This window comes from Ornithorhynchus anatinus, chromosome 2 (assembly GCF_004115215.2).
Source record: "Ornithorhynchus anatinus isolate Pmale09 chromosome 2, mOrnAna1.pri.v4, whole genome shotgun sequence".
Lineage (NCBI taxonomy): Eukaryota > Metazoa > Chordata > Mammalia > Monotremata > Ornithorhynchidae > Ornithorhynchus > Ornithorhynchus anatinus.
The window spans coordinates 88,826,195-88,852,983 of record NC_041729.1 but is presented as its reverse complement, the minus strand read 5'-3'; the positions used below and the strand labels follow the sequence as shown (position 1 = coordinate 88,852,983).

The 26,789-nt window shown below is 42.6% G+C and overlaps 1 protein-coding gene and 1 non-coding gene across 2 annotated transcripts in view; one reads left to right on the top strand and one right to left on the bottom strand.

Annotated features, from left to right (window-relative positions):
* Window positions 1-26,789, bottom strand: part of MAP3K5 (mitogen-activated protein kinase kinase kinase 5) — a 208,609-nt gene that overhangs the window by 2,545 nt on the left and 179,275 nt on the right. Inside the window, exons 19-27 of the mRNA XM_029083415.2 lie at window positions 23,354-23,511; window positions 21,443-21,620; window positions 20,069-20,089; window positions 18,981-19,158; window positions 18,655-18,823; window positions 16,299-16,484; window positions 7,166-7,271; window positions 4,382-4,625; window positions 925-1,037 (exon numbers count right to left, since the gene is read on the bottom strand). Of these exons, the coding sequence (XP_028939248.1) occupies window positions 925-1,037; window positions 4,382-4,625; window positions 7,166-7,271; window positions 16,299-16,484; window positions 18,655-18,823; window positions 18,981-19,158; window positions 20,069-20,089; window positions 21,443-21,620; window positions 23,354-23,511 (1,353 nt within the window). The remainder of the gene's footprint in view (window positions 1-924; window positions 1,038-4,381; window positions 4,626-7,165; window positions 7,272-16,298; window positions 16,485-18,654; window positions 18,824-18,980; window positions 19,159-20,068; window positions 20,090-21,442; window positions 21,621-23,353; window positions 23,512-26,789) is intronic.
* On the top strand, window positions 11,783-11,920 carry LOC114809650. The gene has a single exon (XR_003757426.1). It is a non-coding gene; the product is annotated as a small nucleolar RNA SNORA7 (small nucleolar RNA).

Here is a 26,789-nt window from a genome sequence, read left to right as displayed (position 1 = left end):
GAACACCGTGGCAACTGAATCCATGGCCCATTTGGCCCCTGCCATTAAGGGCCTATTTTTTGTTTAGAAGAATTGGGGATCAAACAGGGCTCTGGGGGAATCTGGTTTCCCAGAGGTGAAACCCCGCCCCTGGTCTCAAATGAGAGTATTGTAAAAATAGTAATAATAATAAAAGTGGTATTTGTTAAGCCCTATGTGCCAGGTACTGTACTGTACTCCCCCTTCAACATAATCAAGAAGTGTGACCAGCAGAAATCAATGGTACATGTTGTACCAATTCTACTGGTGACTCTATAGAGCGAATTCTATATATCTTCTCATTTCAAAAATGGAGGAGGATGGTCTAGATTGTCTCAGAACCTAGTAATCCTCTTATTTCCCCCCACTCACAGGAGTTCTTGAAATAACTTGTACCTGGCCGTGGGACATCAACCTCTATCTCTTTTCTCTCTAAGTCACCTGCAGAAGGATTTCAGGATCTCCTCCCAAGCAACCCTAGGGCTCATCCAAGACCTCTCATACCCCTGCTGCAGTGTAGTTTGAAATAAAGGACTACGACTGCTGTTTCTTTTTCAACGAAAAGCAGAAAAAATATTGGATATATCAGACATATATACAAGTTAGCTAGAATGATCTCATGAAAGACAAAGTACAAAAATAACATGAAAACCCAGTGGCCTATTCATTTCAATAATTTATAATCTGGGGATAGGAAGATTACAAAATACCTAGTTTAACCGCCCCTATGCTAAATGGCCTTGCTTTCTTCATTAGCAATAGGCTTCCTCTTCAAAGTACTGGCTGCTTAGAGAAATGGTGCAAGACTTATATCCTGTGACTCGAGGAAACAAAAACGCAAAAACGTTTGTGGTTTCCTTAGTCTTCTGTTTGCTGACCCGATACCTAAACGCTCCCCTCATTTACCTATTGGCTGCGACTTAAGCTTCAGGTTTTTAATTTCTTGATCCTTTTCTTCAATAGCTTGATGCAATAGAGCTTGGAATTCTCTCTCCTTCCGCACTAATTCTTCCAACAGCCTGTGGAAGCAAAGCATTTTAAATTATAGAAGCCCAGGATTTGAACTGATCTCAAGAGGTCATCATATCCATCCTCTGCCTCCGTGTAATGCTGCACTTAAAAATCTCTAGGACAGCAACCAACCATCACACAGTTCCTCCAAGGAAGCTGTTGTCACCGTGGGAGCTGGACTGCTGGCTGGCTGGATCCAGGAAAATTTTTCTTGTGTTCCTTGACTAAATTTTCTGGCCCCTCTTCTCTCCCCCTTCACCCCACCAAACTTTCCTGTTGGGTCTGAATGGCATAAGATAAACCTGACATAATATCCAGTTTCCAGTACCCTAACTTTCCACTCCCCCACCCTTCAAAAAAAAAACCAAAACCCAAAACAGGTTTTATCATTTACATCATTGCAAGGCCAAAAACAGCCCTCTGTCTCCTGCGCAGAAAAATGAGAAGTCTGCCTGTAGCAGTGAGAAAAAGAATAAAATCATTATCCAGAAACTGAAATAGCTCTGGCTCCCTCATTAAAAGGGCACCGCTAATACCTAACTCACCTTTTTAAGGGAATGCTCACCAAACTAGTGAGTAGCAACAGCAATGATATAGAAAATGGAAGAGAAGACTAGAATGCTACCATAAGTAGGGGAGAGAGGAGAAGAATAAAACATAATGAGGAGTAGCATGAAATGCCAAAATGAAAGCTGGAGAAGAGAGTCAACAAAGCTAATAACATAGTAAACACTGTGCCCTTCCAGCTGGATGAAGTAGGGTGCGGAGAAAATTCTGGAATAAAGGTTTTTATTTCCGCCTTTGCCTCAGTATGGATTAACAAGTGATTGAAAGACTAAAAAATGCAAGATGAGAGCCCGGTCTATTAAGAAGGTTTGGTCCACAAACATGGTTGGCATAATAACAAACAAGTATTTACTTTGTATTTGTGGTGGTGCAGCCTGAGTGGATTTCTCTACTGATTTATATTTTACCTTTCTACATTGAAATGGCTCTGGACTTTTTAAACATGATTTTAACTGTAACTTTTACTTGTAGGTGATCGCGCTATGGAGTTTCGGCTAGTCTTCTCTTTTGCAAATAAGAAATGGTAATGTTATTACTTTCTACTTTCTTTGTCCTTTAAAACATACCAACACTTCATAATATTGTATCTGAAATCTAGGGTATCATATATACATCTCAGTTAAAAATTACAGCAGCGTGGCTCAGTGGAAAGAGCATGGGCTTTGGAGTCAGAGGTCATGGGTTCGAATCCCAGCTCTGCCACTTGTCAGCTGTGTGACTGTGGGCAAGTCACTTAACTTCTCGGTGCCTCAGTTACCTCATCTGTAAAATGGGGATTAAGACTGTGAGCCCCACGTGGGACAACCTGATTCCCCTATGTCTACCCCAGCGCATAGAACAGTGCTCTGCACATAGTAAGCGCTTAACAAATAGCAACATTATTATTCTTATTATTATTATTATTATTAAAAAACACACAGTGAACACGAACCTGTTTTTTCCTGCCTTCAAAAGGTTAAGCAGCACACTGCTTATCCTAATGAAGCTTAAAGTAACTTTTAACTGTCCGCCTTGATTATAGTACATTTTTCATTCTAGTATGAGAGCTAGATCAATTTGCATTCAATTATGGCAACAAATGAGCCAGGTCTGAATAAAACATGAGCTTCATGTTGTTTCAGACTAGTTTTAGAAATGCAACAATAACTGGAAAGTAGGCTTTGCACATATCCCAAGAAAAAGTAAAAATGAAAATGATTTCTGAATAGTATTGAGGCAGGACAGTCATGTTTGGCTTGCCACATAAAACTGGATAGTAAAATCTGATCCTCTGTTCTACAAAATGTAGGTTTTAAAAAGACTTCACTAAGAGAAAAAAAATTAACTGCCCAGCCCATCATAAAATCAACTGTCCAGAGAGCAAACTGAGTACAGGAAGTTATAAATTATGAAGGAACATGGCCCTTGGACCAAACCAGCAGCCACAAACCAGGAAGGACAAAGAAATGCTAATAGCCTGGTGTGAGGAATCCAGAATTTGGTCAAAATCCTTACAGAGACAAATCTATGCGCAATAAATGGCATGTCATCTGAACTGCGGTAATAATGAGTAGAATCTGTTAAATCCTTACTACGTGCCAGGCACTGTACTGTACGCTCGGGTGGATACAGGCGAAGTGGGTTGGACACAGTCCCTTATCCCATGTGGGGCTCACAGCCTCAATCCCCATTTTACAGATCAGGTAACTGAGGCACAGAGAGGTGAAGTGACTTGCCCAAGGTCACCCGGCAGACAGGTGGCAGGGCACCTCATGACTTTCTGACTCCTAGGCCCGTGCTCTATCCACTATGCCATGTTGCTTCTCGTAACAGCAAGTCACAATCCTTGAGAGATGAAGAAACAGCAAAACCACTGTAGATATTTTCCTCTGTCAAAAGAAATCTCTACTTCACACCATTAATTTTCCAGAATTTGAAGCTTCTGTTCTTTCAATTTACTATCTGTGGGACAGAACAAGCTGCTGTTTCTCTGCTTACTCAGCTCTCCACATTGTTACAATTGAATTTTTCTGGAAATAATGCATCAAGGAATAAAGTTTAGGACCACAGGCTGAGGCAAGAGAGGTGGAAAGGAGAATTTCATCGAAGCAAATGAGTCAACTTTAAAACTAGTTATTTGCAATAAAAGAATGCTGTATCCAGTAAGCGCTCAATAAATACGATTGCCTGACTATCACATTTAAATGAGAATGAATCAATGGAAATCACGTTTAAATGAGAAGAATGAATCAAACGAGTAATCCATGGTATTGTGTACTAAGTGCTTGGGAGTATACAAGCAGCGTGTCCTCGTGGAAAGTGCACGGGCCTGGCAGTCAGAATACCTGGGTTCTAATACTGACTCTGCCACTTGTCTACTGAGTGACCTTGGGCAGGTCACTTAACCTCTTTGTGAGACAGTTTCTTCGCCTGTAAAATGGAGACTAAATCGTGTTCCCTCCTACTTAGGCGTGATCTCCACATGTTATGGGGATCGCGTCCAACCAAACTATCTTGAATCGGTCCCAGCACTTAGTACAGTTCTTGGCACACAGTAAGTACTTCACAAGTACCATTATTATTACAATATACTCTAATACATTTTCAATCCATTTAATGATTACTTGCTGTGTGTAGAGCACTGCATTAAGCACTTGGGACAGTATAACCTAACGGAGTCGGTAGACACGTTCCCTGCCCACAACGAGCTCACAGTCCAGAAAATCCTTTTGGAATTTCAATGACCATATTAAAACAGGGTGATGGGGAGGCCATTGGGGTTTATTAAAAACAAATTAATACTCACTTATTGGTCTGTATTTTCATCCTCCCCAGCTGCACATTTAGCGATCTGTGCGTATTCTGGGAATCATGGGAGACAGTTGAACTGAGCGTGCTCACCCCTGAGGTGGCCACAGCATCTTCTGTTATAGCAGGAGGTCGTTGGCTTGTTTGATTCTGAGATTGCTCCTCATTGTCATCATCAACTTCGAGATCTTCCTGGTCAGCTGTATCACTCTCAGATGCCAGGCTAAAATGTGGCCTCAGTTCTATAAAGAGAGTGGTAACCAAAGTATTAACATAAATATGCACATCAGACAAATGATGATTCCAATTCCTGATTAGACCATCCACACAGGATAAAGAGGTTCCTGAAGAGCTGGCATTTGGGGAAAAAGAATGATCAAAGGGAAAAATTGGCATTATAAGTAACATTCCATATTTAGAAAGTATTTGTGGCTTAACTCGGGGGTATTTTCAGTAAATCCTGCAGGCAAAATCTAGAAAAGGCCAAAAACACCTTTTTTATAGTATGGGTTTATATGCTTATTATGTGCACTTACTATGTACAGACACTGTACTAAGCAGTGGGGTAGATACAAGCTAATCAGGTTGGACATAGTCCATGTCCTGGATAAAGCTCACAGTCTTAATCCCATTTTACAGATAAGGGAACTGAGGCCCTGAGAAGGTGAGTGACTTGCCCAAGGTCTTACAGCAGACATATGGTGGATCTGGGATTAGAATTCAGGTCCTTCTGACTCCCAGGCCCGTGATCTTTCCACTAAGCCATGATTCTTCTTCCTCTATTCTTACAAATCAACCCACTCAATTAATGTCCTTTTTTCGAGTGGAATTCCAGTTTACTCTTAGACAATAATAAAACTAAAAACAACATAGTAAATGCCTTCTATTAACATTTAAAAGATCTTTCCCAAACACCAACATGAAACCTATTCTCCTCCCTTCACTCCCTTCCATGCCTTCAAGAAGATGGCTCCCTGACTAAACATGTGCTGGATGGCCAGAATAAATTTGGCAGAGAAGGAAGATCGAATCTCCTAATAATAATAGTAACAAGAACAATAATAGTGGTATTTGTGAGAGCTGGGTTCCCTCCTTCCACTCTTTCTAACTCTCCCATCTTTCCCAGGAGTATCTCAAGAGGCAGTCTCCTGTCTCCTCTCAAAATCCACCCCCTCCATCTGCGCCTCTGACCCCATCCCTTCGCACCTACCCAAGCGCTTGCTCCCGCCCAGAAAACCATCTTCAACTATCCACTCTTCAGGCTTTTCCCCACAAGCATGCTCACGTCTTTCCTATCCTAAAAAAAAAACCTTCCCTTGACCCCATGGCTCCCTCCAGTTATCATCCCTTCTCCCTCCTACCATTCTTATCCAAACTCCTTGAGCGAGTTGTCTCTGCCCGCTGTCGCTTCCTCTCCAATCTGGCTTCCACCCCCTTTACTTGACAGAAAGTGCCCTCTCAAAGGTCACTAATGATCATCTTCTTCCCAAATCAACAGCCTCTACTCCATTCTAAACCTCCTTGACCTTTCAGCTGCCCTGAACAGTGTGAACCATTTCCATCTCCTGGAAACATTATCCAACCTTGGCTTCACTCCTGTCTCCTCCTATCTCCCTGGCCGCTCATTCTCAGTCTCTTTCACAGGCTCCTCCTCTGTCTCCCACCCTTCAACTGAGGGAGTCCCTCAAGGCTCAGTTCTGGGTCATCTTCTATTCTCTATTTACACCCATTCCCTAGGAGACCTCATTTATATCAATTATCATCTCTATGTGGATGACTTCCAAATCTATACATCTCCATCCCTGTTTTTTCTCCTTCTCTGCAGTCTTGCATTACCTCCTGTCTTCAGGATGTCTTTAGTTGGATGCCCAAAACAGAGCTCCTTACCTTCTCATCCAAACTCTGTCCTCCCCCTGACTTTCCCACCACCTTAGACAGCACCACCATTCTCCCTGTCTCACGAGCCCATGACCTTGATGTTATCCTCAACTATTATCTCTCTCACTCAACTCTGATATTCAGTCTGTCACCAAATCCTGTTGGTTCAACCTTCATAACATCAGTACAGTCCTCCCTTTTCTCTCCACCCAAACTGCTACCATGATAATCCAAGCATTTAGTCTGCCTTGATTATCGCATCAGCCTCCTTCCAGACCTCCCTGCCTCCGGTCTCTCCCCACTCCAGTCCTTACTTCACTCTGCTGCCTGGATAATTTTTTTATGACACCATCCAGTTCATGCTTCCCCACTCCTCAAGAACTTTCAGCGATTGCCCATCCACCTCCATGTCACCAGAAACTTTCACAGCCTATACTGTCTGATGCAATACAGCAATTTTCAACCAGAACCATTGAGACCAGTACTACTTCAAAGAACACTCAGTGGCACTCTGACCAAGCCCCCTTTGGTAAACCACTTTACTAAGGAACATGAGAGGACTCTGCTTACTCATTTGCTTGGACCTTTTAAATATTTACTTTTAAGCTCGCTGGGTCCTTGTAAATATTGCCTCAGTTCTTCTATCTAGTTTGCCAGCTGTTCTTTCTCCTCCCATCAGAGGTCCTCGGTGGGATAGGACAGACAGGTCCTAGCATCACGTGAATAGGCTTCTATAAAGAAAAGATCCTACGAACACAAATGATGTTCAGCAAATACTGGTCGTCATCAACGAAAAGAAGGCCAGTGAGGAGTTAAAAACACGAATGAGCCATTAGGAATCCCAAATCGACAATCTCTAAAGTCGTCAACACTAATATTTGCAGAGTAATAAAATGTGCCTAACCTGGAACCAGAATGGTAATTGCTGTCTGCACAGCCTTTCGAATGATACTGTCCAAGGCAAACATCCAGTGTGGTTTGATGTTATGGTTCCGGAGGACTTTATTGACCTGGAGAAAGAGAATGACATTTAGAGCTTTTCTTTTGCTAAATTACAAACATACCAGCTGGGCTATTCGATGTTCAATACGGTTCTTCTCCGTAGAAAACAATTATTGTTTTTATTTATCAATAAGTTCCTTTTCTTCCTGAAGAAATAAAACAAGGAAATTGTGGTCCCCCCATTCAAACAGAGCAGGGGAGACATTTGAAATGGGAGGGGGATCAGAACTTTGAAACTTTATTGCACAGTTGAAGAAAATGTTATCTGTATTGTCTGTCGAGGGCTGTGGAAGAAGTGAAAGAGGAAAACTCAAAACAATTTTTTTAAAAAAAGGAATGTAAGGAATAATTTTGGAAGCAGGAGTCTGCAGCTTTTCATTACAGACTGTTCTCCAGCACAGCCTAGTGGACAATGGAACATGTACTGCTTCACTGGAAGGCTGTGGTGGAGTTGAGGGTACAGGTGATCGATGCTGAGTATGAACGTATACGTGTTCACTGATCCTTCCTACTTCCCTAGGCCCTGAGGCTGGAAGCTGCCTCTGTTCTCTTTGAAAATGTGGATTTCCTTGTTATAAATGGTGACTGTGGGCAGCAGGGTGCGGAAGAAAAAGGCTACAGGATACTTTGTCCCCTTTTAGTGGTAAAGGTTATTTCCATAAACATCTGCTATCATTCTAATGCATACTACCTACATTAAGGACTTAGGTTTCTGGTCTACTGGGGACCAGCCCCACAGCACTTACATACATATCTATCATTTATTTATTTATATTAATGTCTGTCTCCCCCCTCTAGACTGTAAGCTTGTTGTGGGCAGGGAATGGGCAGGGAATGTGTCAGTTTATTGTTATATTGTACTCTCCCAAGCACGTAGTACAATGTTCTGAACACAGTAAACCCTCAATAAATATGATTGAATGAATGAATGAAATGTTAGGAGAATGTTGAGGAATGCTGGAGGAATGGAAGGTGCTGATTAATCAAAATATTTGGTTAACCACAAGTCCGTGGAGGGACTGTATCCAACCTGATTTACTTGTATTTACTTCAGCACTTAGACTAGTGCTTGGCATATAGTAAGTGCTTAACAAATACTATGGTTATTATTATTATTATCACTTGTGTCCAGGTAGCTGGTAGGGGTATGGCCCCTGTAAATCCCCTAACTCAGAAACTGATGTGAGAGGTACAACTGTATGCCAATAATCTATGCCAATGATGTGGTTCATCATCATCATCATCATCATCATCATCATCATCAATGGTATTTATGGAGCGCTTACTGTTTACTAAGTGCTTCAGAGAGTACAATACAACAGAATTGGTAGACACATTTCCTGCCCACAACAAGCTTACAGTCTAGAAGGAGAGAAAGATGCTAATATCATTTTACAAATTTACAAATTAAAATTTATGGATATGTACAGAAGTGCTGTGGGGCTTAAGGTAGAGTGAATATCAAATGACCAAGGGTCATAGATTCAAGCGCACAGAAGACTCAGCCATCCTAGAGAACAACAAATCAATCAATACAACAGTGGTTTTTATTGAGCTCCTACTGTGTACAGAACACTGTACTAAGCGCTTGGGAGATACCTGCCCTCCAAGAGCTTACATTAAAACCGAGAAGAGGGACACTAAAGTAAATTACAGATAGGAGACAGAAATAGAGCATGTAAATTGTGTACATAAATGTCATGTGGGGGTTGTGAGTACTTAAGTTCTTAGGAAGCATGAAAAGGCTATGAGGTAAGGCAAAATGGTACAATGGAAAGAGCACAAATCGGGGAATCTAGAGATCTGGTTCTACTCAATCCTCTGTCCCAGCCTGCTGTGTGACCTCAGGCAAGTCACTTAACCTTCCTGGGCCTCAGTTACTTCATTTGTAAAATGGGGATAACAATTTCTGTTTCACAAGGATGCTGTGAGAAAGAGGCAATTGATGTGAAAGGACTTCAGAACAATAAAAGCAAATCTACAAAAAACAAGGAGTTTATTATTGTTATTGTTATTATTATTTTGCTTTCATTATGTGGGAAGATTAGATCTTAATCAAGGATGTTCTCTTAGGAGAGATGTGATTTCTGAAGTCCTTTGAAGGTGGAGGAGGAGCTGTGGAGGATATAAAGCGGGGAAGGAATTCCAGGCATGGGAGAGTTTGAGCAAGAGGCTAGGGTGGAAGAGAGGAGATGAAGGCACAGTGGTTGGCTTGAGAGGAGCAAAGAGAGTTTAATATGGGCTGCATAAGAAAAGAAAAGGAAAAGCAGCAGGGAGAGAGTTAGTTGAGTGATAGAAAACCAGTTAGGAATGACTGTCATTTTAGAAAAATGATCTGGGCAGCAGAGCAAAGTATGAAGTGCAAAGGGGAGAGACTGGTGACAGGGAGATCTGTGAGAAGGCTGATGCAGTAGTCAAGCCATGATATGAGAAGTGCCTGGAACAGTGTGGTGGCTATCTGGATGGAAAGCAAGGGGTGGATCTCCTAAGTCTTGTGGAGAAGCCTGATAGCTGACTCTTTGGAAGAGCAGTGTGGCCCAGGGGAAAGTGCACAGGCTTGGGAGTCAAAGGACGTGGGTTGTAATCCTGGCTCTGTCACATGTCTGTTGTGTGGCATTGGACAAGTCACTTCACCTCTCTGTGCCTCAGTTACCTCATTTGTAGAATGGGGATTAAGTTTGTGAGCCCCAAGTGGGAAGGGACTGTGTCCAACCTGATTTACTTGTATCTACTCCAGCACTTACAATAGTGCTTGGCATAGTAAGTGTTTAATAAATACCATGGTTATTATTATTATTATCACTTGTGTCCAGGTAGCTGGTAGGGGTATGGCCCCTGTAAATCCCCTAATTCAGAAACTGGTGTGAGAGGTACAACTATATGCCAATAAATTAAGTACAACACTTCACCCATGCCTAACCTACCTAAAAGTGTTACGCTCCTTGAGCATCAATCAAATCATCCATCAATGGCCCTCTCTGAGTACTTACTTTGTGCAGGGCACTGTACTATGTACTTGGGAGAGTACAATACAACAGAGTGGATAAGCACGATCCCTGCCCACAGGAACTTACTGACTAGTGGATCTCAGAGAAAATTTATGCAGAAAGTTATAGGAGACCTACACTGGAAGCTTGACTTTACCAATGCCCTCCCTGGAGAAGACTCTTCCTTGCAGGGGTGAGCGGTAGGTCAAGATCACTATGCTTCGGTAGATATTGTAATTGCTCACTTTCCCTTGGAAAAGGGCCAGATATTATAGATTTTATTTCCCTTATATTTAGGCTCTGATAGTGTCCTTTGCACTCCCTTTCTCTCTCTGACTTGGAGTTCTACCAGGTCCAGGTTATTCTGTGAATAAGAATTAGAGAAGCAGCGTGGCGCAGTGGAAACAGCACGGGCTTTGGAGTCAGGGCTCATGAGTTCGAATCCCAGCTCTGCCACTTGTCAGCTGTGTGACTGTGGGCAAGTCACTTAACTTCTCTGTGCCTCAGGTCCCTCATCTGTAAAATGGGGATTAAGACTGTGAGCCCCACGTGGGACAACCTGATTCCCCTGTGTTTACCCCAGCGCTTAGAACAGTGCTCTGCACATAGTAAGCGCTTAACAAATACCAACATTATTAACATTATTATTCTGTGTAAACTGGAGGAAAAAATAGTCCATAGGAAAGCACCTTCTGTTCAGAAGAATCAGGCACTCATCTATTTAATATCAGAGTCAGTCCAAAACAAGCCATCTGGCAGTCTCTTTAGACTGTAAGCTCACTTTGCGCAGGGAATGTGTCTGTTAGACACAGTCAGGAGACTGTGCTCTCCTATTTGTTTAGTACAATGCTCTGCACACATTAAGCCCACAACAAATACGACTGATTGACTAAGATCCCTCTAGACTACAAGCTTGTTGTGGGCAGGGAATGGGTCTGTACTACTGTTGTGTTGTAATAATAATTATGGTATTTGTTAAGCACTTACTGTGTGCCAAACACTGTTCTTAGCACTGGATAAGAACTAGATAACAAGGTAATCAGGTTATCCCTCGTGGGGCTCATGGCCTTCATCCCCATTTTACAGATGAGGTAACTGAGGCACAGAGAAGTGAAGAGACTTGCTCTCCCAAGCGCTCAGTACAGTGCCCAGCACACACCAAGCACTCAATCAGTAAGACTGATTAATCTGATTGAATAGCCTTACCAAGGAGTACTAGGAAGGGTTGGAAACAGGAAGCTGTAAAATGGGAGACAATTTTCCCGCTGCCTGAGGAAGGCTCCAACAGGCATGCTGCCCTAAGTTGAAGGACATTTCTTGTCCTGTGGAGCTCCTGGCTGAGATAAAGGGGGCCCCCTGGCCACTGGGATAGCTGCTGAGGCCACTAGTTGGAACTGAGGAGGAAGAGAAAGACGTTGGATTGTAAAATTCTTGAGGCTAGGGGCTTTGTCTTCTTTTGTAAGTCCCCTCACAGTCCCATAAAAAGTGGAGTAGTACTACTAGTATTTATTAAGTGCTTAGTATGTGCAGATCCCCTCTCAGGGTCGCACCTGGAGAGTTTCCAATACTCTACCAGTCTCGGCTCCTGGAGGGAGAGTCAAGCAGGGGCAGACTCATTCGATTCCTAGCTTGGCCAGTGGCTAGTGAGTGGAAGGCAATCTGCTACAAGTCAAAACTCACCCGTGCTAAGGAAGAAGCGGCAGGGGAGAAAACTGAAGGTGGAGACTCAAGTTTACTGTGCAGAAGGAGGCAATGGTAAAACACTTCCGCATTTTTACCAAGAAAACTCTATGGATCCGCTTCCAGAATTATTGCAGATGGAGAGCGGGGCATTCTAGGAGAGATGTGCCCATGGTGTTGCTATGGGTCGGAAACGACTCGACAGCGTAAGACAAGACAAGATGTGCAGAGGACTATACTGAATGCTGGGAAAGAACACAGGTGGGAATCGGGCAGATCCTAGGCCCTCAAGGGCTTCACAGTCTACGAATATAAGGCAGGGAGAGGAATGATGAAACAATACAACACTAAAACAGCATAAAAGTCAAGGCAAGTGCACAAAATGCAGCCATAAATGAACAGAGTGCTATGGCTAGGGGAGAAGAATTTCATGTTGCTTGGGACTCAGAGTCCAAGACACACCCATAATGACCAATCAATTAATGATATTTTTTGAGCATTTAGTGTGGGCATTTAGTGCACTGTACTACGACCACTACAGCAGCTGACAGTCTTATGTCACAAGCAGAGGCCCTAGCTGGATGCTTCACTTGGTTGTACGGGAGAGGGGCTGAGAACACACATCAACATCTTATATCCCTGGCCCCCACAGAGCACATCAGTATATAGCGTAGTATTTGTTAAGTGCTTACTATGTGCCAGGCACTGTTCTAAGCACTGGGGTAGATACAAGATAACCAGGTTGGACACAGTTGTTCTGCCACATAGGGTTCACAGTCTTAATCCCCATTTTACAGATGAGGGACCTGAGGCACAGATAAGTTAAGTGACTTGCCTAAGGTCACACAGCAGACAAGCGGAGGAGCCGGGATTAGAACCCAGGTCCTTCTTACTCCTAGGCCTGTGCTCTATCCACTAGACCACACTGCCACTCTAATATATCTCTGATTTCTTTGTTGTCTCATATGTGTGGGGTCTAGTTAGGCTTTAAGTTCTTTGTAGACAGGAATTGGGTCTTTTTAATCACAGTTGGTCCAGTTCCTTGCAGAGTGCATGGCTGATGATGCTGTCAAAGGCAAATGGAAGGACTGGAACTCAAACTTCTAGCCTCAAATCAGTTACCAAACACTGTACCCTCTAGAATGTGAGCTCCTTGTGGGCTGGGAACATACCTGCCAACTATGTTATAATGTTCTCTCCCAAGAACTTAGTAGAGTGCTCAGGACCACAGTAAGCACCCAATAAATGTGACTGATTGATTGTACAACCTAAATCAAATCTAGAGCAACTCTCTATCTGACAGTCAAGATGGAAATAATGGTTTTTGTTAAGCACTTATTATGTGCCAGGCACTGTATTAAGCTCCCATCCTAAAAAAACCCGCTCTTGACCCCACTTCCCCCTCCAGTTATCGTCCTATCTCCCTACTACCCTTCCTTTCCAAAATCTTAGAACGAGTCGTCTACAATCGATGCCTAGAATTCCTTAACTCCCATTCTCTCCTAGACCCCCTCCAATCTGGCTTCCGTCCCCTCCACTCTACCGAGACTGCTCTCTCTAAGGTCACCCATGACCTCCTTCTTGCCAAATCCAATGGCTCCTACTCCATTCTGATCCTCCTTGACCTCTCTGCTGCCTTTGACACCGTCGACCATCCCCTCCTCCTCCATACCTTATCTCACCTCGGCTTCACGGACTCTGTCCTCTCCCGGTTCTCCTCTTACCTCTCTGGCCGGTCATTCTCGGTCTCCTTCGCTGGAGCCTCCTCCCCCTCCCATCCTTTAACTGTTGGAGTTCCTCAAGGGTCAGTTCTCGGCCCTCTTCTGTTCTCCATTTACACTCACTCCCTCGGTGAACTCATCCGCTCTCACGGCTTTGACTACCAGCTCTACGCAGATTACACGCAGATCTACATCTCCGCCCCTGTCCTCTCCCCCTCCCTTCAGGTTCGCATCTCCTCCTGCCTCCGGGACGTCTCCACCTGGATGTCGGCCCGCCACCTAAAACTCAACATGAGCAAGACTGAGCTCCTCATCTTCCCTCCCAAGCCCGGTCCGCTCCCAGACTTCTCCATCACCGTGGATGGCACGACCATCCTTCCCGTCCCGCAGGCCCGCAATCTCGGTGTCATCCTTGACTCGTCCCTCTCGTTCACCCCACACATCCTATCCGTTACCAAGACCTGCCGGTTTCACCTCTACAATATCGCCAAGATCCGCCCTTTCCTCTCCACCCAAACGGCTACCTTACTATTACGGGCTCTCGTTATATCCCGGCTAGACTACCGTGTCAGCCTTCTCTCTGACCTCCCTTCCTCCTCTCTCGCCCCGCTCCGGTCTATTCTTCACTCCGCTGCCTGGCTCATCTTCCCGCAGAAACGATCTGGGCATGTCACTCCCCTTCTTAAACAACTCCAGTGGTTGCCTATCGACCTCCGCTCCAAACAAAAACTCCTCACTCTAGGCTTCAAGGCTCTCCATCACCTTGCCCCTTCCTACCTCTCCTCCCTTCTCTCTTTCCACCGCCCACCCCGCACGCTCCACTCCTCTGCCGCCCACCTCCTCGCCGTCCCTCGGTCTCGCCTATCCCGCCGTCGACCCCTGGGTCACGTCCTCCCGCGGTCCCGGAACGCCCTCCCTCCTCACCTCCGCCAAACTGATTCTCTTTCCCTCTTCAAAACCTTACTTAAAAATCACCTCCTCCAAGAGGCCTTCCCAGACTGAGCTCCTCTTCCCCCTCTACTCCCTCTGCCATCCCCCCTTTACCTCTCCGCAGCTAAAGCCTCATTTTCCCCTTTTCCCTCTGCTCCTCCACCTCTCCCTTCCCATCCCCACAGCACTGTACCCGTCCGCTCAACTGTATATATTTTCGTTACCCTATTTATTTTGTTAATGAATTGTACATCGCCTTGATTCTATTTAGTTGCCATTGTTTTTATGAGATGTTCTTCCCCTTGACGCTGTTTAGTGCCATTGTTCTTGTCCGTCCGTCTCCCCCGATTAGACTGTAAGCCCGTCAAACGGCAGGGACTGTCTCTATCTGTTGCCGACTTGTTCATCCCAAGCGCTTAGTACAGTGCTCTGCACATAGTAAGCGCTCAATAAATACTATTGAATGAATGAATGAATGATATAAGCAGATCGGGTTGGACACAGCCCCTGTCCCTTGTGGGACTCACAGTCTCAATCAGCATTTTACAGATGAGGTAACAGACACAGAGAAGTGAAGTGACTTGCCCAAGGTCACAGAGCAGACAAGTGGTGGAGCCGGAATTAGAACCCATGGCCTTCTGACTCCCAGGCCCGTGCTCTATCCACTACACCATATAACTTGGTCATGCAATTTTCAAAGACTAAGCAAGTGTGACAAGAAAGTTAACCATCAACATCATAACTTTCATTAGTATGAAAAACTTATTGTGGGTAGAGAACTTTACTGGGTTCTTGGAGAATGGGGTGCTTGGATTTAATACTGGACATAGTCCCCCTTTTGGAATTAAATATGGCTGGAGGATTATGGTGGAGCAAAACATCAGGCAAAGAAATGCCGTCCAAGAATAAGAGCAGTAGGTTCTACCCCAGGCTTAAATAATACTGGTTTCCAATGTATCATGTTGGAGAAACAAGGCTTGTAACAAAAAAATTCAGAGATGCAAAGCTGCCTGTTTGATGGTGATCCATGTGAAAGTCATGTCTCCTAACTCCAGCTCTGTTATACTGTACTCTTCCAAGCACTTAGCGCAGTGCTCTGCACAGTAAGCATTCAATAAACACCACCGATAGAAAGAAGGTCAGTGGAATTCCGCAAAAAGTGATGTTTTACGTGGTCATTTAATCTGGAGTTCTGTTTTCCAAATGGCCAGCAGGTGGTACTGCTACATAAGACTGCGTGGGAAAAGACTGTGGTGCCGCTAAAACACTCAAAAAACACTCAAAACAAATGACCTTACTGCATGATTTCATGAGTACAAAGTTCAGTCGTAGACGATGTTTGTAAATTTAGTCCTTTTTCCATGGTGACCAAGTTTAATGTAGTTCTAGCAACAAGGAACACAAATTCCAGAAATAACAAGACAGGTGTTAAGCAAAGCAGCTATCTTTCCAGTCCTCAATTGCCCCAACTTGGGTTTCCAGAGTATGTAATTGAGAGCACACTAAGAAAACAAAATAGGCTTTCCAAATTTTTATACTGGCAAGCTTCCCCGTCTCTCTCTTGTCTCACTAGTAGGAATCAACTAGGTTGTAGGAGCTGAAGCTTTTTGTTTGTAATTTTAAAAAGTATGTGAACCACTGAGGTTTCATGTTGCATCTTATTTTTCTGATTCCTGCCTGAGGTTAAGACAAACAGTAAAAACGGTTCAGTACTTACAGCGTCTTGAAATCCAAACAGCACCACTTGAACTTGACTGATTCCATGGCTGTCAAAGTCTAACTCCAGTTTCAGCTTGGACAAAGTGGTGGCTATGATTTTCCGATCAGTGGATCTCACAAACTCTCTCAAGCTGGTGACCAGCGTGGTGATATGCTCCCACTTCAGTTTGAGTTCTTCAGCTCCCTGTTGAAGAAAGTATATTTAGCCCACAAGAATTTTCATCTCTAACGTTATCGGTGAGTGGCAGGGTTCAACAATGTAATAATAATGTTGGTATTTGCTAAGTGCTTACTATGTGCAGAGCACTGTTCTAAGCACTGGGGTAGATACAGGGTAATCAGGTTGTCCCACGTGAGGCTCACAGTTAATCCCCATTTTACAGATGAGGTCACTGAGGCCCAGAGAAGTTAAGTGACTTGTCCACAGTCACACAGCTGACAAGTGGCAGAGCTGGGAGTCGAACCCATGACCTCTGACTCCGAAGCCCAGGCTCTTTCCGCTGAGCCACCCTGCTTCCCCCGGGAGTAACAGGAACAAAGGAGGTACAGGAACAAAGATCTCAATATGGATCCTGAAGAAGAAATCCAAGGGACTACCACAAAAAAACCAGCTCTGGAATGCTAATAAGTAACCAATCGTAAAAATAATGCTTTGAAATTATATCATGCTTTTTCCTTTTTCCACAGCATTTGATGCCAGTTATCTCAATTTAATCTTCAAAAACATCCCTATAAGGTTTGGAGTGGCATATACTATTATCCCAATTTTACAGATGAGGAAACTAAGGTTCAGGGAGATTAAACTGAGGTCAAACAACATTCCAGTGGCTGCACTAAGAATGGCATTACAGAATGGCTTAGGAATGTAGGGGCTCAATGTAAGAGCAAAAAATGAACTAAATGATTTAATCTGATAAATGGACTGTGGTAATCTGAAAAACAGTGAATGAAATCAATAAGGAAAGAGACATATGTTAATGGTAGTCTGAGAGTTAGCCAGCAGGAGATAAAAGAATATAGGGACAATGCTATGGGCTAACCAAATAGTAGTCATAACAGTAGGATAAAGTGTGACTCAATTGTAATCACTTGCATAAAATTGGATGGAAAAGGGGAGCAGGGAAAAATGATATTTATTGAGCACTCACTGTGTGCAGAGCACTGTATTGTACTCATATTTAATTTAATTCAATTTATTAATAAATTGAATTCAATAAATTAATTTAAGTCTCTACCGCTAGACTCCCTATGGGTTGAGGATCATGTCTATCAATACTATTATATTGTACTCTACCAAGCATCTAGAAAAGTGCTCAGCACACAGCAAGCATTCAATAAATACCACCGATTGATTATACTTGGAGGTCAAGAAATGGAAGCAGACATTGCCAGTCATGAGAATTGGTTCAGAATCCTTTTGGTGATTCACAAACTGGAACCGTATCTTGGTAGAAAAATCAACTGTTTGTCTGTATTCAGTGGAGCAAACAACAATTTCTGGCTCCATTTATGTTTCCCTAACAAAAAAGCACGTTGCTTTGGGTCCCTCTTCCTTCTGCCATATGGAACTTATACTTAAGGCATTTTCCCCCCTCTACCATATATACAGTACAGTCAGCTTATTTAGCTGATTATGTAACAATGTACTCTTACTTTCTTCTCCATTATCCATCACTTTTTGGAGTGGCCTTAAAGCTTCCTGGCCACAAGTGAGGTCTATTTATTGTCTATAAGGCACAGCAAATGGTTCCGTGGAACTGAAAGGTAAATCACACCTCCTTGAATTCTGGATTTTACTATCTAAGTGATGATTTATCAGCTGGCTGGGGTGGGGTGGGGGTGGGGGTGTGAGTGGGAACCTCCATAGCTCATAACAAAGGGAGGCCCTGGTGCTTAGTTACTGTAATGTCTCTATTCTTAGCTTATTGTTAGGATTCCAACAACTAATGGTTACTTGTGAGAACCAGAAAGTTCTTTGTTAGGAGGTAATTACTGAACTTATAATGGGGGAATACACTTTCCTCCTAAAGGAAAAACAAAGCATCAATTTAGTTGACAGAAGAAAAACTGGAGAGGCATATAGAATCCGATGCTTTGGGGTTAATTTTACTTAGTCCAAACCATTATTTAGAATTCAGACATTCTTGAGGGAAACTTGGTAAGTACTGTTCATAGATTTTTGTTATGTCTAAAGGTATCATTTTTGTAGCATTGTTGTATTCTCTGGGATTTTTATTTATTATGAACACTTTCTTTAAGTCTTGGTTTCAGTCGTCTGTCTTCTACAACACATCTTAGTTCTGACCTGGTCAAAGGTATTTGCTTTATTTAACATAACATGCAAAAGATTTTACCTGAGCCAAGGTTTCCAGTAAGTTCCTCACAACCTTATCCTGGTCTTCTGTTAGTATCCTATGCAGGGTCGCTCTCCGTTCACTATCCTTCCTCAGCATAAAGAATCCAGAATCCTTTTCTTCGGGGGAGGGTGGGGCACTGTGATCTTCAAAATTCTCATCTGGGATGCTACAACAATATATATACTGCATGTCACAATTTCAACTTAAAGAAAGAGCCACGAAAGCACAGTCTTTGAAGCACAGCACAGCCCCTCGCCCCTCCCCGCCGTCATATACACCTCCCCAACCCTGAGCATTCAAGTCAAATCAAGACAGGTCTTTACCCCAGAAAGAGGGTCCGGATCCCTTTCACATCTTTTTCCCCACAGGATTTGGCTCTTGATTTGAAAGAGAAGGGATCCACCTTTAAGTCTGTGTCGGGTGAAACCGAGCCATATTCGCTGCTGCTGCTTGTATCTTCCACTACCACAGGTACCGGCAGAGATATACTCCTAAGGTATTCTACTCCCAAAGGAACAGGAAAAAAACAACTGGTTTAATGAGGGATTTTTCCTTTTACAACTTCTAGTATTCTAACTATAGACTATGAGCTCTTAAACCCTATGGTCCAAACCATAAGGAAAGACATATAACTTTTGGCCTAGCTACGATGTGCTGAGGTTATAACTTACTGGAAGCTAGACACCACATTTGGTTGAATGGGTTTCCTTTATTTTGAAAAGGGAAACAAAATGTATTAACAGAATCTCAGATTAAAATTGTATCTATATTGCCAATTTCAGAGAAAATAATTTCTTGAAACAACTGTTCCTTAAGCACCAATCCTCTTTTCTAAGAAAAAGGGGGAAAAAATAAAGCAGAAGAAAAGCAACCCCAAAATAGCTTGGGACTGGAATTAGATTCAAGAGACCACTGATCAGTATCCAAACTGATTTTCTTTAGAAGTCCAGAAATCACTCTTATCGGTCACAAATATTTCCCATTAGAGGTCTCGGTGTTGAGGGTGATAAATCATCCATTTGCCAAAAGAGAAGTAAATTAAGCTTTTGTGGTCATGCAAGGTATTCATGATGTACTTCATCAGTGATTTGTGTAATTATACACAATTAATATCAGGGCTTGAAACATCTGGCCACCAATTTGCCTCCGGCAATGGCAAATTTCTGCTTAGTTAAGGGGTGTGAACAGTGCCTCCCTGCACACCTGGCCTGGTTCTCTGCCAGCTTGGCAGTACACAGCTACCACTGTCCAGGAGTTCCCAAATGCATTTAGAAGGCACAGGTTTTGGCTTGCTGATTGATTTATCGGGGAGTCAAAAGCTCAGCACAAAGCACCAGGTTTCTGTTCCTTGGAAATTTATAAAGCAAACTGGAATTTTATAAAGTGGCAAATGTAGTAAAATAAAACTTACCATTTGATCCTGTTGAAAGAACTGTGGGAAGAAGAGAAAATGGAATGAGCTAACTTTGTACCCTGGATTCTCATACTGGGTAGCAAACAAGAAATGCAATCTCAGAATGAGATCTATAGTTCTCCCAAATGACCTATTTGTTTATCTCCACCCCACCCTAGGGCCGACAAAAGCTGATTTAACCCTATTCTCCTACTGCTTTTATTTTACATAATATGGCAACCTGATATTGCCTTCTCTGAGTGGCTCTGCCAAGACCCAACAGGTATTTTCTCCTACTCAAAATTATAGGGATTTTTTTCTAGTTTAATTTGTGGGGTCTTGTAATTATAAATGCTAATAGCAGGTATTTGTCTAGCACTTTTTTGAGGCTTAAAACTTGGCCAAGAACATCCTACCATAGTGTGCAGTAGAGAACAATTCTGCAGAGATGGGAACAGGCAAATTGAATTTCCCACCCCAGTGGTGGGCTTCAGGCACTTAGTGAATCACCCTCCACTTGGGTTGTTGAATTTTCAGAAAAGGGGTTGACCAATCGCCTAAAAACTAAGTACTTCAAGTCTAATTGTCAACAAATTTCCCATATTGATGTTTCCCCAAACTGAACAATTTAAATTTCAATTATCTAAGGATCTTATCAGGGCTTGGGTTGGGATTAGGTTTAATTAATTAGGATGTCTGGATTAATGATTGGGACTGATTTGGTCATTATCTCTACTCTCAGAGACTGAACATGAGATGATTCATTTGTCTACCACTGATCTTATGATTAATAATAACAATAATAATAATAATGTTGATATTTAACAAACACTATGTGCCAAGCACCATACTAAGCACTGTGGCAGATATAAGGTCGGACACAGTTCCTGACCGGCATGGGCCTCACAGATTTAATAGAAGGGAGAACAAGTATTTAATGCCCATTTTACAGATGAGGAAACTGAGGCACAGAGTAATTAAGGGCCTTGCTCAGATCACACAACAGGCAAGATGCAGAGCCAGGATTAGAACCCAGGTTCTCTGACTCCCAGGCTCGTGGTCTTTCCACTTGACCACACTGCTCCTCAATGTTTGAATTTTGAAAAACTGTTATACTGGAGGTACCACACATTCTAATTTCAGCCTGGTTCCCTAGTAATAAAAAAAGTTGCCATTTGGTTAGCCCTTATTCCATACCAAACACTGCGCTAAGCATCAGGGTAGATACAAGATGCTCAGATTGGATACAGTTCCTGTTCCTCACAGGAATCATGGATAGGTGATAGGGAGAACAAGTATTTAATGTCTGTTTTATAGGTGAGGGAACTGAAGCACAGAAAACTCCCAGGGTGTTTAAGATCGGCTCTCCTGTTTTCAGAACCATAAACCTACCTGAGAGCTTAGTTTGGGTCTTCTTCTTCTTGCATGAAACCTTTAAGAACTCATCCACAAGCAACTCATTAGCGAAGGTTCTCTTATCAGGGTCTGGTTCAAAACAGCGCAAGAGGAAAGCTTTGGCTTCTGCTGACATGGATTCAGGGATTTCAGGATGGATTTTAAACATTCCCACCTAAAAGATGCAGAAGGAGAAAATAATGAAGTGTCCCTTGATCTTCTGATCTCTGGCTTTCATGAGCTGATCTTTTGTCTACTACACAGAGCTGAAAAATATTCCCCCTGGTGCCACCTGATGGGCTCAGGGCAGCTGATTCACTGACAGCCGCTGCCTGGGGTTCCTGAAATGACTGCCATACCCGTCCCTTATTCCACATCCAGACTGCTGGATTTGGATCCCTGTGTTCAGAGGTCTCCAAGGTAGAGTGGGCAGCAGGTTCTGAGAACCTGAACTGCTTTCTCTCTCTATATAGAACATGCAGATAGCTGGGTTTGTTAGAGTCAGGACTTGTGACACAGCGGTACAAAACACTAATCCTGTTCTCCAGTCAGAGTCCCTGCCAATGATAGATAATAATAATAATAAAAATAATAATGGTACATGTTAAGTGCTTACTATGTGTCAAGACTGTTCTAAGTGCTAGGGTAGATATAAGGTTATCGGGTTGTCCCACGTGGGGCTCACTGTCTTAATCCCCATTTTACAGATGAGGTAACTGAGGCACAGAGAAGTTAAGTAACTTGCCTGAGGTCATGCAGCAGACAAGTGACAGAGCTGGAATTACTGTTGTACTCTCCCAAGCATTTAGTACAGTGTTCTGAACACAGTCAGTGCTCAATAAATATGGCCTGAATGACTGGAGAAAGGGATCACGCCTTTAGAACGCCTGGCTAACTATTCCAAAAAGATTTTTCTACCCAAGTATAGTAACTGAAAGCAAACATCTGGGGCAGCACTACCTCTTTAAGTTGACCCAAAACTAACATTGAAAGAAGCTGGGGGGTTGGGGGAACATGCTAAGGATCGCAGAGAAATATCCAAGGGATTCTGTCAAGGAGTTTGATTTCTAAAGAGAAAAGATCAAATTCCTCTTGGAACTCAACATCCTTGTCTGGGAGAATTGCATAAGTCACAAACTGAGCTATGCTGTTGGGGCAGTATTCTCCTATAGCCAAACCTGTTTCATAAACAGAAAAGAGAATGTTTGAGGTGAAAAAGAGGAATTTTGTTTTATGCAAAAAACGTTGTGCTTTAGTTTCTCTACCTAAAGTCTTCAAGGCCTGGAAAGGCCTTTTTAACTTGGGGTTAAAAAGGGATAATTTTGCTTCATGCAAAAACTCTCCTACTTATTTGTCCACCTAAGGTCTTCAAGGTCTCGCTTTCACTGTAAGCTCAGTGTGGGCAGGGAATGTATCTGTTTACTGTTGTATTGTGCTCTCCCAAGTGCTTAAATACAGTGCTTTGCATACAGTAAGCACTTAATAAATAAGACTGAATGAATAAACTCATTAATAAATAGCCATCGCACACGCATTCCTTTTATCTTACACAGATAAAACATAAATAAGCACTCCTAGCTATCTATTAGCAACTTTGATAACAGGGTTATCAGGCACAGGGATTGAAACTATTAATTTAATTGAAATTTATTTTATTTTCTCTGGGTTTTATTTATTCACAGCTTCTCTGTCTCTAATTCATGGACAATCCATTTCTGCCTATAAATCTCCCTTCTCTTCACCCTTAGGGAACTGCTTTGGTATACTGCTAGAAAAAATGAGTTACATTGTTTACAATGACAACTTCTCCATTGCAGACAACTTTCAATAGCTATAAATAACTTTAGTTACAGCAAATTTTGTGTTGCACAAGCAATAAGAAACCTGGAGTTATAGATGGCTTCTCACTTTGAACATTGCAGCCTGTGGTTCTCCCAATTCATAAAATGGTGGTTTTCCTGTGGCCATTTCAATGATGGTGCAGCCCAAAGACCATATATCTGCTGCTTTTCCATAGCCTCTTGGTCCTTTATCTATTATTTCTGGTGCCATGTATTGAAGAGTGCCTGGAAAGAATACAAATCATGCTTAATAGGAAGGAAATATAGTTGAACATACAGTGCATTGATTGATTTTTCTGTTTAGGAGAAATCATCTTTGAAAAGTTTGGTTTGGTTCTGGATCTCAAATTCCTTTCCTGTAAGAGGCTCATGGTATCATTATTATTGGGGAAGCAGCGTGGCTCAGTGGAAAGAGCCTGGGCTTCGGAGTCAGAGGTCATGGGTTCGACTCCAAGCTCTGCCACTTGTCAGCTGTGTGACTGTGGGCAAGTCACTTAACTTCTCTGTGCCTCAGTTACCTCATCTGTAAAATGGGGATTAACTGTGCGCCTCAGGTGGGACAACCTGATTACCCTGTATCTACCCCAGAGCTTAGAACGGTGCTCTGCACATAGTAAGCGCTTAACAAATACCAACATTATTATTATTATTTTTTATATTGCTTTCCATCCACGATATCAGAATACTTTGCTGGTATCAATTATTAGCAAGAAGTGCCTTTTGTCGCATTTACTAGGGAGGCTGGGCATAAAGGAAACTCAGTGGCAAAAAGGGAATCAGGAGCACAGAAAAAATCAGAACCTTCATTTCTTTAGGAATATGCTATGAATGTTTACTCCAATTACTTTCCAAAACCTGGGTAACACCTCTCCCGAAGAGGCCAAGCTGAATTTGACACTGTTGTAGGGTACGGATTGTCTCTGTTACTGAACTGTACTTTCCAAACACTTAGTATAGTGCTCTGCACACAGTTAGCACTCAGTAAATATGACTGAATTAATTCACATCTTTGAATTCTGACACATTCATTAAAATGACTCCTTCAAGGACATTTCTATTCAAAGCCAAAATGACAGGTTTTCAAACATTTGAATCAACACAACCAGCATTTCTTAGAATTAATAATAATAATAATGGCATTTGTTAAGCACTTATGTATTTGGCACTATTCTAAGTGCTGGGGTAAATACAAAGTCATTCAGGTTGGACTGTCCCTCACCCACATGGAGCTCACAGCCTTAACCTCATTTTACAAATGAAGTAACTGAGGCACAGAGAAGTGAAATGACTTGCCCCAGGTCAAAAAGCAGAGAAGCAGTGGAGCCGGGATTAGAATCCACACCCTCTGACTCCCAAGTCCATGCTCTTGCCATTAGGCCATGCTGCTTCGATTTAATTCAAATGGTAAATTATACATACAATTATGGATACATATTCTTGAAGTAATTCTCGAATAGTAGCCAATTCATGGTTAGAACAGTCAGTCCCTTAAACCCGGATTTAACTTGGCTGCTTAAAACCAAAACCATGCAGGAGTGACCATACTGCCTAAAGCCCAACACCTAAAACTTAGATGCTGACATTTTGATAAATATCACTTCAAGAACTTGAAATCAACCTGTTGATCTGGATCATCGAATAATCTCTTTAGGGTCAGGGCTCAGAGCTGAGGGGATTGGATTTGTTGGGGAGTGGACTACTCATAATTGAACTTTGGAGAATAGATGTGTTGGTCATTAACCTTTAGGTGTTAGATTTTTGACCATTTTTCTGTGCTTCCCCTCCAGAATCAACATTTGACTATCACAGAGATTAGGAAGGCTGCCAGCTTTCCAAGTCTGTCCTTCAAAACCCACCTTTACGTGACCTTCCCTCAACTGACACACACAACTGGCACAACTTTGCTTCCAAATGTGATTGGCACAGGCTGTTTGAGGACAGAATGAACTTGGCCCAGAACCAGAGCAGTGGAGCACATTTCCCCTCGAGTCACCTTTTCCCTCATTTGCAGTTTAAAATAAAGGTGGTCTGAAGACAACGCAATGAGTTGCCTGATCCCCCTCCTGACTGAACTCATTCTCTGAGGGAGTGTAATAGAATTAATGATTAAATGGGCTGAAAGCTTAGTAAGGATTTAAATTGAAACTGTCACTCTAGTCTTATCAACTAATCACAGTTAGTACATGTATACCAAAAATAAAGTGCTTTTAACAATGTTTGAATCACCTTTTAAAATGGTCAAACAACAAATTAAGAATGTGCATTCTTTACTCAGCAGATAGGATAGGAGAATATGGTCAAATCTACTGCATGTTTTTCTTCAGTGCAGCTGCCAAAATATTCAGATTTACTACTTATAATGATAACAATAACTGTGATATTTAGGCACTTATTCTATACCAAGCACTGTGCCAGAAATAGGATAGTCAGGTCCCACATGGGTATCGCACAGTATGTAGAAGGGAGAACAAGTATTGAGGCCCCATTTTGCAGATGAGGGAAACAAGGGAACTGAGGCACAGAGAAGGTAAGTGACCTGCCAAAGATTACCCAACAGGTAAGCAGTGGTGCCGGGATTAGAATCCAAGACCTGCGCTCTTTCCATTAGGCCATTCCCGCCAACAACTCCTTTCCCCTCTAGCCTACAACATACAATTTGGAAAGTTAAGTTGATCCTTTCTTAAGGTAAGGTCAGGAGCCATTTAAGCTGTCTTCTCCGGGGAAGACCAGGAATTCAAATGCACACTGCAGTAAATTGAGTCAGTTATTTTTATTCAAACAGGTTCATGTGGTAACTGAGCAACGTGGTTGCATCATGCAAGCTGGTGTTGCAGGTCATGGGATAAATAAAGTGGTCTGCCACTCCCCTATCTTGGTAGATCTCCAGTAAAAAAAAAAAACCTCAGTAAGTGTGGAGAAAATGATGCAATAGGTGATTAATTTTTTCTCCCTTGTAGTAGCTATTAGCCTCCAAACTAGCATGGGAAAAGGGAACACTATCCTACTAAAAGAGCCATCTTTCTGTGTGTCTGTGACCTTGGGCAAGTCACTTCACTTCTCTGTGCCTCAATTACCTCATCTATAAAGTGGGAATTAAGACTGTGAACCCCATGTGGGACAGGCACTGTGTCCAACCTGATTATCTTGTATCTACCCTAGTGCTTAGATCAGTGTTTGGCACATAGTCAGCATGTAACAAATACCACAATTATTATTATTATTCTGAGAAGATTGTCCTAATGACTATTGTCTTTTAAGTTCCAGCTCACATGTTTAAGGCACGTTTATTCATGGAAATGAAATTTTCATGGGGAAAAGCTCCTCCATTTACCCTCAATGTGCCTGGGACCTATCTTCTTGTGGGCAGGCAATATGTCTAGCAATGCTTAGTGCAATGCTCTGCATACAGTATGTGCTCATTAATACCACTGACTGATCAAACTGATTGATTCTTATCTGGACTGAGCACATGGTTGCAGGGAGAAAGCATGTAGCAAAGCCAG